The sequence below is a fragment of the Tursiops truncatus genome, chromosome 7 (genome assembly GCF_011762595.2).
Source record: "Tursiops truncatus isolate mTurTru1 chromosome 7, mTurTru1.mat.Y, whole genome shotgun sequence".
NCBI lineage: Eukaryota > Metazoa > Chordata > Mammalia > Artiodactyla > Delphinidae > Tursiops > Tursiops truncatus.
In genome coordinates this window covers 102,973,894-102,986,530 of record NC_047040.1, presented here as the reverse complement: position 1 = coordinate 102,986,530, position 12,637 = coordinate 102,973,894, and the positions used below count along the sequence as shown (strand labels likewise).

The following is a 12,637-nucleotide window of genomic DNA, read 5'->3' as shown; positions in this document are numbered from 1 at the left end:
TTCTGTGCCGAGGCACTCTCCCTGTTCTGTCAGCCTCTCTGACCACTCCTCGTGGCTCCACTCCCTCCCTCTCCCCCGCTGGTAACCAGGGCTCTGTCCTCAGCCCAGAGGCTTCTCAATCCACACGCCCTCCAGGGAGATCCCACCCGCTCTCCCGATTCATCTACCACACATACGCTAAGGCCACCCGAAGCTCTCTCGAGGACTCCCCATTTCCCTCACACCCGAAGTCCTGCTGGGCACCTCAGCCAGCAGCTCCGCAAGCACCATCAGTCCCACACGTCCAAAAGCAAGCACACTGTCTGCCCAGCTGCCTCGAGCCACGCGTTTCCCCCTACGAGCCTCACGTTGGCTAGCGGCACCTGAGCCTCCTGGAGGCTTCCAGACCAGAAACCTGACAGTTAGGCCGGATGCCTCCGTCTCCTTCATGCCTTCCTCATTCAGCCAACCATCCCAGTCAGTTTCACCTCCCTTAAATGTTATTGTATGGGGGGAAGGGGGACGGTTTGTTTTTATTTGTTTAATGCTTATTACAGTGACTAAGAAAAGAAACTGTTTCAGGCTCTGGGAGAATCTTATTCTGGTGTGAGGCATGACAGTGACGTGCTACCTGGGACAAACAGTTCGGTCTAGACCACGAAAGAAGAAAGCTACAACTTCTGAGCGCACAATCATGAAACGATGGCAGGAGCAGCCTGCATATCCAAATCATCCCTTTAGCCACTTGCTCAAGTCAAGGTCTCAGAACACAGCCAAAGGAGCTTTTGTTCTTTATTAAATTCTCTTAAGCATCACTCATTGTTCAAGTTTAAGACAGGGCAAATCCTTTCTAGTATTTATGGGGCTCTCACCTTCCCCTCATAAATATATCTATAAAGAAAGCATCCACTAACTCACCTCTATTTTCTCTAACCTGCTTGATTTTCTAAAGTTGGAAAAAGCAATCTTGGTGTTCCGGAACCAGAGCCAAGGCTTCTCAACATCTTCGGTTAAAATACCAGTTATTTCCCAAGCAGGGGAGAGCACAGCAACATTACCTACGCTTTACAGTACACAGCTCAGTGGCTGCTGTCTTTTGGCTACTCTACCACACAGCAGTGTGGGCTCATCACCCCAGTCTTCTTCAGCCTCAAAAACCATTCAGAACTTACTGCCCATGTAGAAGAGTTCGCATGGCAGCATACTAAGTGACAAAAAGACCAAAAAAAGAAAAGAAAAGAAAGAAACTGTTTTTATTGCTTTACAACAAGCCGGCAACACACACAACAGAATAATCATACACGTGACACTTGTACATCCCCGAACGGAGTATAAAACCAGAATGTGCTCCTCCACTTAAAACGTTATTTGTGAAAAGTGAAATCCACAACTCCTGCCGAGAACTTTACTGTTCTCAAGCAGGATTGATACTTAAAGAGGCAAAGAAAGCTATGATCAAACTTACTGCATATGTCTGATCATGCAATTCAAAGCCTTTTATGCTCAGTCCAGGCAGTGCTCTTACTGCACATTTGAGGTGACCATCCTAGGCACTTTAAGACTCCATAACATCTTTCTTTCCAAATTCTTCTGCAGAAAGAGCTGTCAAGGAAATTGTTCTAAAATGCAACTATGCATAGCAATTCATGTCTCATTTCTACTTCTTTCCTCATGATGGAAAATTTGATCAGTCCTTAACTCAGCCTGATAACAGCTCTGATGGCCATGCCAGATATCCTACTGTACAAACAGGAAGCCCAAACCCGTATTAGGCATGAGAGGGTGACACTTCTAAATACTTCCTGTTATTCTGGACACACTGGCACCTTCCCTTCAGTGAGCTCCAAGATGCTGTGGATTAAGTCACCATTTTAATAATATCTCAACAGCAAAATTACATGGCAAGTACTACCTGAAAATTAGGAGGGGGGCGGTGCCAATGAGATACATGTGACTTGCCCAAAACTGTAAAACCTGACTGTTGGAATAATCAACAACCTGAGAGAATTGCTTACTCGAAAAAACATGACCAAATCAGCTAATTTTTTTGTTTGTTTGTTTTTTAATTCAAGGTTTTCTCTTACTTCCAGACAAAGCACAGCATTCTTCAGTCAGAACATCACCACTCAGGGTGTTGAGAATTAACTCCGCTGAGTGGCTTTACACTCCCAGACCTAGCAGTCTACCTGGCTATTAGGTAAAAAGTTTCATAGCTCTGAAGTACATCATATGAAATGTTAGTTCAAGATGTGTGTGGACGCAATGTTTACCTGCTGCAACAGCAGAATGTTAAGGCAACATCAGAACACAGAGGTGTTTTAAAACACTACCTCTATCCCCACCTGGTAAGCAGAGCCAGATGATGTTACTCAATCCTTAATACAAAAATGTCCCCAAATAATCTGCTGAACTTGACTTTGCAGTTTAATCTTTGATATTTTGATGGCAGTGAGAGAGAACCCTGGGGCTATACTTCCCTTGCAAAAAAATTCAACATCTGATTTACTCAGAAGGTTTAAAATGAGGAAGGAAAATATAAAATAACTTGTCCTTCGCTTGGCAACCATCCTTTTGAGTTAACTATTTTTATACGGTATCCAGGGCATACCTGGGTATGGATGGCTAATTTGGATATAGAAAACATCAAGGGTCACTCCTGGAAGAATCACAAACAAGACAGTAAAGCTCTCCATCAGTACATCGACAGCATCAGGGTAAGCAAGAAAAGAACTTTACCAAGAGCTTGGCATTTACACTTTTTGACAGAACTGAAATACACTGAGTTACAGAGCAAATTCACTGAAACGACAAAGAAAACTCTGTCCTTGTAAAGGCTATTCTTTCACCCCCAAAAAAAGTGTTTCAACTCTGATACACCACACAACCGGTTAAGAAAATGAAGCGCGGTGTTTAGCGATGGGCATCCTAACGACCGTGAGAGGCGCCGGGCTGGGGTCAGCGGGGCGCGCGGAGAGCCCCTACTTCTCCACACAGGCCGCCGCCGTCTCCTTGTTGAAGCCACGGATGGAGAGGTCGTAGACCACCTCCTCCACTTTCTTCACGTCATACTTCAGGCCGTCGTAGCGCTTCCGCAGGGAGTCGTTTTTGAGGTTGAGGAGGCGGAAGCCGGAATCCAGCTCGTTGATGAAGGTGGAGATGTGTAGGGGCCGGGAATAGTCTCCAGCAGTCACGCTGTTGACCGACAGTCTCGACTGCGGGACAGAGAAGCAGGGATGTCACAGCAGGGCTCCTCCTCCTGGCCGCGGCCACAAGGCCCGTGGGCCGCAACACGTCTCCATACTGCCCCTCATAATTCCAGTTCTGACAACTGCTTGATCTTACTAACTTACTTAATAACTTAAGAAATCATCGGCCTTTTGTTGGAGTTTCTGTGGCCTCCAACTTTTCATAAATATGAATAGGTTATAGTGAACACCTTTATAACAGCTTTTTCTCTTCTTTTGAATTACTTTTATAGGATAATTTCTCAGGAGATGAAGGAGATAAAGGCAAGAATAATTTATACAGTTATATAGTTAAATTGTTCCCCCAGACAATTATATGAATTAATGCAGTCACCAGGAATATATGCCTCACCACTACTTTGAAAGGAGGTATTCTCATCTTCTAAAAATGCACACAATAGTTAAGTGTGCACAGCCACCTCATCGTCTGAACCGCTATCCCAGCAAAACCTAACACACACAGTACACAGTCAATGACTACCCTGTGACCGACAGGTGGCTTAGAAAAGAACGAGGCTTCTGAATTTTTGTACCCATTTTAAAAAACTGACAATGAAGTGGAAAAATCAAAAGAGCAAATGACAAATCACTAAGCTTCTTACCAGTTCACTAGCAAGAATGAGAACTCCTGAGAGATAATCTTCTACATCCAGGTGAAATCCCTTCTCCCGATCTGGCTCAACTAGAAAATATAACAAAGACAAGGTCGTGATGGAAATACAACTTACACCTAAAAATTTTTTAAACTACAGACACACACACATGCACACACGTGTAATTTCTCTCAAAGTGAAAAAGGAACAAGTCCTTCAAAACTATCTTTTGAATGTGGACATATCCTTGGCACTGTGGACTTTTCATGCTCTCAAGCAGAATTCAATTTTTCCTTCCATTCTTCTTTCAAAATATAATACCACCAAAGGGCTTCCCTGGTGTCACAGTGGCTAAGAATCTGCCTGCCAATGCAGGGGACATGGGTTCGAGCCCTGGTCCAGGAAGATCCCCCATGCCGCGGAGCAACTAAGCCCATGCGCCGCAACTACTGAGCCCCCGCGCCTAGAGCCCGTGCTCTGCAACAAGAGAAACCACCGCAATGAGAAGCCCGCGCACCACAATGAAGAGTAGCCCCCGCTCGCCGCAACTAGAGAAAGCCCATGTGCAGCAATGAAGACCCAACGCAGCCAAAAATAATAAATAAATTTTCAACCAAAAAAAATAATAATAATAATACCACCAAGAATATATGTTATGTCTGAGAATACCTTTGTTTTTAGAAGTGCATGCTGAAGCACTGAAATGACAAGTCATGGTCTCTACACCCGGCTTTCAAACGGTTCACACGTGCCCCCAAGGCACACACAGTAAGAGACTAAGCAGATGGGCCAAAATGTGAACAAGTAGAGGATCTAAGTGAGGGGTACACAGGGGTTCACTGCACTGTTCTTTCAACTTCTCTGTAGGCTTGACGTTTTTAAAAACTCAAAGGAACGCCCAAGTACAAAGAGCAAGCCACTACATATTTTTAGTTTTTCTGTTTCCAAGTAACCCATTTTCCATTTAGCTCTCATTTGTTTCCATAAATAGAAAGTCCCCCCGACAAAACCTCAGCTGGCCCTGCAGGTAGACACGCCTGTGGACACTCACTGCCAAGGATCTCCGTGACCGCCTCTCGAGTCACCAGGGTCTCCGACTCCAAGTACACGACGAAGGCTGCCAAGAAGACCAGGCGCTGTAGCACAAATCTCCAGTGCTCGTGAAACCTGCAGCGAGCGTGAGGCACCAGCGTCAGAAAGACAGAACGGGGGCAGCCATGGCCAGACACGTGAGGAGTGGGGCCATTTTCAAATAAAGCTTATAAAGCGTGTAAGAGCAATGTGACATTTAAGTATATGAGATGGATTCAGCGTAAGTACACTGGACTAGATTTGCCAGTCCAAATTTATAACAATTACTTACTATAATTTTAATGAATGAGAAGCATGGTCCAATTTTGATGAATGCAAAACTTTACAACCAAAGGCTATGGACAAGAGCAACTGTGCTTTAGAAGTTTAATCAGTAAATACAATAACACTGCTCTGAGAAAAATAAATGTGGGCGAATGAAGATTGATGAGAGCCACAACTGTACATCAGCCTCAGCACCTGACTGTGTTATTCTCTGAACTGAGTGCAGGGTATCAAGAAACTCCTGATTCACACACATAGGAAATAACTACCATTTGCAGTCACTAAAAAGTGAACTTAAAACCTTGGGATACTGCAGTTAAACCGAGCTAGGAGCCTGAAAAAGAAATAGAAATTTTACAACCCCTAGATATTTATGCTATGCCTCCTGATTTTCAAATGTGGCAACAAATTCAAAACCATCTTTCAACAAAACCCAGGCCAAACAAAACATTCTGAGGTCCAAATCAGCCAGAGGGCAGCCTGTGTGTGAACTCCAAACACCATGGTCTCTAAAGACCCTGCCAGTTCTATTGTCCTACTTCTCTAAGCATCAGTTATTACCTTACAGCAGGGGTCAGCAAACCTTTTCTGTGATTGAGGCTTTGTGGGTCACTTTCAGTCTCTGTCACATACTCTTATTTGTTTTTTTTTTTCTTAACAACTCTTTAAAATATAAATATATTTATATAAAATATAAAAGGCCACAGTAGTTTGCGGGCCCTTACCTTTAAAGAATCTTGTGAGGTTATACTATCCACTCCCCACATACATGTCCTAACTATTCCTTGCCTATCACGTGTCTTAAAAGAACATCTTCTCTAGTGAGAAAGCAAGCGTAAGTAGAAAAGTTTAGGTTCCTATTTACTATATTTCATCAACACTCAGTTTTTCCCAGTTTAACATCTATGATATCATGATGTATTGTACAATCTACATTTCACAATTATGATTAACAACAAATTTTCTCCCTAGTGGTATGAAAAATAACATTGTATCTTAAAATTAATAGTGTTGTACATTCAAGGAGATATGGCATATTACCCACATATGTCACTTGGCAGTGAAATTCGATATTCAGTATATTTATACACACACACATACACTGCCACTTAATCCCATAACCTTAACAGCAAAGATAGGGTTCATCCAACTTCACAAGTAACTTGAATATACTAAAAAGATATTCTCTATTTTGACCTTCACACAATACATATTTTCTTTTTAATTACCTTTTCATTGCAAAAATTATACATGTTCCTTAAGAAAATTTTGAAAGTAAAAGGGAGAAAAAAATAAAATCAACAATTTTGTCACCATTAAAATACCACCACTATTAACAGTTCCTTTTCCTTTCTGTTGCTTCTCCTAAGTAGAGGGATTTTTACCGAAGCAATCATTTTAGTACATATAATTTTTCTCTTGCCTTTTTTTACTTAACGTTATAAAAGATGTTAGTTGTCTTACAAACCTGTAATACTGTTCAGCAGGAAACTTGGTCTTCAAAGACGTCAGATGTGTTTTTACTGTACCAAAATGTTCTCGAGCTTTCAAACACCTCTTTGGAACTGATCACAAAAAGATAATCAAACATAATAATGACAGACTGAGCAGATTTCAAATACACTTCTTGCTTAACAATCTATGTAGTCTACCTGGAAATTTTTTTAAAATCTCATGACCAAATGTAGGGTATGCAGCTCTGCTTTCAATCTGGCTCTCAAAATTTCATATCTAGCTTCCCTACTAAAAAATAAACAAACAAAAATTGCTAAAAGGGAATATGTTGGGTAACATACTGGTAAACTATCATAAATAACCTCATCTTTAAGCTGCCTTTCCTAGTCAGTCCCCAAAGGATGCCTAAAATTGGACTGCTTCTCCCATATTTGGTCAAAAGGCAGCTTTATAATTATTCTCAATCAGGCTGACCAACTCTGTATCACCTAGAAAAATGACTTGCCCCTGACACCTGTTAATTACATCATTATATCATTATGTTTCTGAAACTATATTTCAGGTCTCTCAGTTGTGCTGACTACATCTTACAATGGAGGTTCCATGTCTAAACTTCTCGTACTTGATACCCAAAGAAGAGCTGACTGTAAACACATTGACAACATTTTACACTGGCCATTTCATTATCTACAAATGCATATTAAATTATTTTCAATGACTGAAAGACTGGGTTTAAGAAAAAGAGCCAGATAAAAGTTGCTAGATACACAAGACAGCTATGAAACTACCACAATTATCATCAGTATAACTCTATCACAGGAGAAAACATTCCTATTTCCACCTACGTGAAACTAGAATATCAAAATACACAGAATTCCGGAAACCTGTAAAATAATCAACTCACCCACTTCACCAATTTTTACTCACCATAAAGCATGAGAGACATTTTTCAGAGTAAATAATACAGATTTGATATGTCTTCTGGATGTAAATTAACTCTTTAAATGAGAGATCAATAAATTGGATAAAAACCTTCAAAATCAAAACAAAGAACTTACTGTCCTGAAACCCAGCACCCTGATGGACCCCTTGCAGTAGCGTTAAAATCTCTCGAGCTGTTTGTTCTAAACTCTGTACAACTTTTCGGATTTCCTAGAAAGAATTAAAGATGAAAATATCAAATAAATCCAACATAATCATTATATTATCATAGCCTCAAACCAAATATACTAAATAGCATATTTGATCTATGACACCTTCACGTAGATTCAAAACACTAGCAACCTTTACAAGGACATGAATGGTGCACAAAATATCCAGATTTGAATTCTGACTTTTCCACTTACTTCCTCTGTGAGACCTTCAGGAAGTCACTAAAAAGCCTTAGATTCCTGATATAGACTTCAAAGGCTAATTGCCACCCACTCGCCCAAAATATCCCACTCCAACACTAAAGGAGATGAGGCACCCACACGTAAACCAACAAGAGAAGAATGAAACGCAATACAAGGATCGGGTATTTTTCATTCATTCATTTTACAAATATTCACTGAGCACATTTTTAGGCACTGTGTAACTACTGAGGAACCAAGCAGGCAGTCCCTTCCTTCCTTTAGAGTATAACGGGGGAGGCGTTTAAAAAATAACCATCACACAATTTTTTTTAATGGTAACGTACTACTAGAAGTAAACATAACAGGGTAAAAAATTATTTACATTTTGACATCAAGGAGGTGAACACGAGATAACCAGGAAAAGAGTGGGAAAGTAGTGCATTCCGGGAAAAGCAAGCAGTACGTGCAAAAGTCCTGAGGCAGGAAGCTATTTGGGGAACTAGAGGAATAAAAGGGAGGTAAACTGAGCATAACACACAACGGAAGAAGGCGTAAAATGAGACTGGAGAGAGAGAGAGCTGTGAGCCACAGTAGTCTGGATTTTTATCCTACGTGGAATGAGAAGCCATAGAAGAGTTTTAAAGAGAAGGGCACACGTGCTTTTAAGACACCAATAAACAAACACAACAAACACGTGTCGTCTGAATCCCAAGCGCTAACTGAGGCTTCGACATAATCATACGCTAAAAAGGAGGAAAACTGACACCCAAATGAGGTAGGTGATGCCAAGGAACCGAGCCCCGAACACAGGGAACCAGGACCTGGCAGCAGAATCGGGGGCCGGGGGAGGGAAGTGCCCTGAGCCAAAACAAGACGGGAGCAACCCACCCCCGGAGGCTTCCCCACCGCTCGAATCTGAGCGACGGAGGAGGGCCGGGCGTCGCGGCCCAGCTAGGCAAGGAGAGGGAAAGGGGATGGGGAGAGAGGGGGCTCGCCTCTCGGATGTCCTGCTCGGCAGCCAAAAAGCCCTGCAGCTCCACGAAGATCTCGCTCACAGACATGGCGCCGGCCGCACGAGTGTCAGCCAGGGCGGCGAGGGTGGCCAGCCGAGTTCGTTCGGGAGACAACCGGCGCCGTCAGTCACAACGCCCGCCACCACCGCGGCCGCGTCCACCGGGCCCTGCGCTGGGGCTGTCGCTGGGGTCCTCCCAGGCCCACGGCGCGCAGAAGGCCGGGCTGTCCGCCGCCCTGCCTGAGGCGCTGCCCGGAAGGCATAGCAAGGTGGGCCGGGCTCTTCCGACAGGCATCACCGAAAACAGCCCGGGAAGGGGTCCTCGGACCACGTGGGCCTGAGGGCTGGGGCTTGGGTTTAGAGGTGTGGGGCATCCCGCTATTAGCTCGTGAAGTCCACCCCCGTGTTTTGTTGGGTGTTTGGTGCCAGGAGCCCTGCACGATGCCAAAATCTGAGGATCCTCAAGTCCCTTATATGAAATGGCGTAGTATTTGAGTATAACCTACGCACATCCTCCTGTAATACTTTGCTTACTTATTAGGTATTAGTTGTTATACCTAATAAAATGCATTAAGAAAATAGTTGTAAATACACTGCGAATAATATGTACATAGTTGCTGGTGCACGCAAATTCAAGCTTTGCTTTTCGGAGCTTTGGAATTTTGTTTTTGAATATTTCTACCTGGGGTTGGTCGAATTTGCGGTGCGGAACCGCAGATACGGGGGGCTGACTACTGTACATGGTGTTTTATCCAACAGCAGTTGGCGGGAAGATGCTTCGATACTGAAGGGTACGCATAAAAAGAATGTAGATTGCAGTCTTCGTAAAAAGGGAAACAGTACATTCGTTTCTGCAAAAAAATACTCGGGAAAAATAAAAGTGTATGCGGGACTGTAATTAAGGGGATGGATTGAAAGTGAAATTTTTCTTAAATTTTAACTTCTTTGTAGGATTGTGTTGCCTTTTTTTAGATTATATGAATTTTTAAGCGTGCCGGGTGGGAAGTTTCTCTCCTTCTCAACTACTACCTTCCCTCATTCCCCTTCCTTGAGGCACGGGCTGTAATGATTTCTTGTTTAACCTTGCAGTTATTCCATACATCTACCCTACAAATACAAATGTGTATGTGTGTGTAGGATACACTCCATATGGATTTAAATGATTACTTATATCAACTAAATGATAGTTTATTGTTTGCTTTGCGCCAGACGTTATTCTAAAACTTTACATGAAAGGTCATATTTTATCTCCAATATACTTATGCGAATTTGATACTATTTTTATCTTATAAATGATGTTACTATGTTAACAGATTAATTGACTTGCCTAAGGTCATATGCAGCTATTACAAGATGAAGCTGTAATCTAAATGAGTTGTTTTCATCACCATGCTATTATCATCATGTATATATTGAAATTTCTTTGGGGAATTTGCTATGCTTTTTGCACATCTTACTACAAAGTTTTCATCTTTCTCATTCAATTCTAGTAATCCTTATTACTTAAAAATTAACATTTTCTCATTCTTTTACCATTTTTAAAAATAATTTTTGAAATGCAGACATTGTTAATGTGAATTTTTTTGTTTGTTTTTGGTGGAATGGACATGTCCTGTTTATTAACACAGTCAGTCCTTTATGGGCTATTTCAGTTCTTTCTATTATAAATAGCATTGTGATGAAAGTCTTCGTAAGCCCTTATCAGTATGTAAAATCATTTCCTTTTGATATACAGATGGGCAACAGGCACATGAAAAGATATCATCAGGGAAATGCAAATCAAAACCACAATAAGATATCACCTCACACCTGTGAGAATGGCTATATGAAAAAGAAAAAAGGGACTTCCCTGGTGGCGCAGTGGTTAAGAATCCATTTGCCAATGCAGGGGACACAGGTTTGAGCCCTGGTCCGGGAAGATCCCACATGCCACAGAGCAACTAAGCCCATGCGCCGCAACTACTGAGCCTGCACTCTAGAGTCCACCAGCCGCAACTACTGAGCCCACGTGCCTAGAGCCCTTGCTCTGCAACAAGAGAAGCCACCACAATGAGAAGGCGGCACACCACAGCAAGGAGTAGCCCCCGCTCGCCGCAACTAGAGAACTAGAGAAAGCCCGCACAGCGACAAAGACCCAACGCAGCCAAAAATAAATAAATAAATAAATTTATTTTTTTTAAAAAAGACGAGATAATAGGTGTTGGTGAGGATGTGGAGAAAAGTGAAACTCCTATGCTGGTGGTGGGAATGTAAATTGGTGGAGGCACTATGGAGAACACTATGGAGATTTATCAAAAATTAAAAATAGAACTAGCATACAATCCAGCAATTCCAGTCCTGGGTATTTATCCAAAGAAAACAAAAACACAAATTTGAAAAGATACATGCACCCCAATGTTCATAGCAGCACTAGTTACAATAGCCAAAATATGGAAGCAACCTAAGTGTCCATCAACAGATGAATGGATAAGGAAGATGTGGTATGTAGATGCAATGGCATACTACTCAGCCATAAGAAAAGGATAAATTTTACCAAATGTGACAACATTGGTTGACCTGGAGGGTATTATGCTCAGTGAAATAAGTCAGGCAAAGAAAGACAAATACTATATAATATCACTTATATGTGGAATCTAAAAAATAAAACAAATGATCAAACATAGCAAGGCAGAAACAGACAGACAGATACAGAGAACCAACTGGTGGTTGCCAGGGAGGAGAGAGGTGGGGGGAGGGGCAAAATGGATAAGGGGATTAAGAGGTACAAACTACAAGATATGAAATAGGTAAATTAAAACTAAATAAATACGTAAGTTTCCAGGGATGTAATGTACAGCACAGTGAAAAAGCCAAAATTTTATAATAACTCTATACAGAGTATAACCTATTAAAATGTCAAATTACCAATTGTACACCTGAAATTAATACAATGTTGTAAGTCAACTATACTTCACTTAAAAAAATTAAAGTTAGAAATTTTTTTTTTTTTTTTTTTTTTTGCGGTACGTGGGCCTCTCACTGTTGTGGCCTCTCCCGTTGCGGAGCACAGGCTCCGGATGCACAGGCTCAGCGGCCATAGCTCACGGGCCCAGCTGCTCCACAGCATGTGGGATCTTCCCGGACTGGGGTACGAACCCGTGTCCACTGCATTGGCAGGCGGACTCTCAACCACTGCGCCGCCGGGGAAGCCCTAAAGTTAGAAATTTAAAAATGCTAATAAGATCATTCTTTTGATAAGTCCTGTTTTTAAAGTTTTTAAAGTTTTTAAAGTTCTTGACACATTTTGCCAAATCCCTCTGCAAAGAGCTTGATTTCATTTTCATTCCCCTGCCCACCAGGGCCTGAAGGAGCCAGCTTGGCTGCTCTCTCCCCAGTGTGAATATTAACACTGTAGACATTCTGGGCTAATTTAAGGGTGAAATTATACCTTATTTAATAGTACTGCAGACAAGGTCATGGGTGGTGCACGTCTGCAAGTTTCCTTGAAGGGCAAGAGGGGAGAAACAGAAGTCTGGTTGGGAGCTGTGGCCTGCAGTCTGAGAACAGGAGAAGGGGTTAGGGAGTCAGTGCAGAGAGAGAAAAAAGAGATGGGCCTTGGGCTGTGTAAGCAGGAGATTTTAATTTATAGAGCTGACATAATGACAGCTAGAGAGGCCAGTGCCA

General features: G+C 42.2%; 1 protein-coding gene across 2 annotated transcripts; it reads right to left on the bottom strand.

The window, feature by feature from the left end:
* Positions 1 to 1,213: 1,213 nt before the first annotated feature.
* Positions 1,214 to 9,172, bottom strand: TSN (translin). 2 transcript variants are annotated; one of them, XM_004329188.4, is made up of 6 exons: positions 8,958 to 9,167; positions 7,687 to 7,780; positions 6,642 to 6,738; positions 4,869 to 4,984; positions 3,827 to 3,906; positions 1,214 to 3,191 (listed from the first exon to the last, which is right to left on the bottom strand). In XM_004329188.4, exons 1-6 carry the CDS (start codon positions 9,021 to 9,023, stop codon positions 2,958 to 2,960), a joined length of 687 nt encoding a protein of 228 aa, XP_004329236.1. In that variant the 5' UTR covers positions 9,024 to 9,167; the 3' UTR covers positions 1,214 to 2,957. The 2 variants fall into 2 exon arrangements, with proteins under 2 accessions (XP_004329236.1, XP_019787434.1); XM_019931875.3 differs by lacking the exon at positions 3,827 to 3,906 and having other exon boundaries at positions 8,958 to 9,172.
* Positions 9,173 to 12,637: the final 3,465 nt, after the last annotated feature.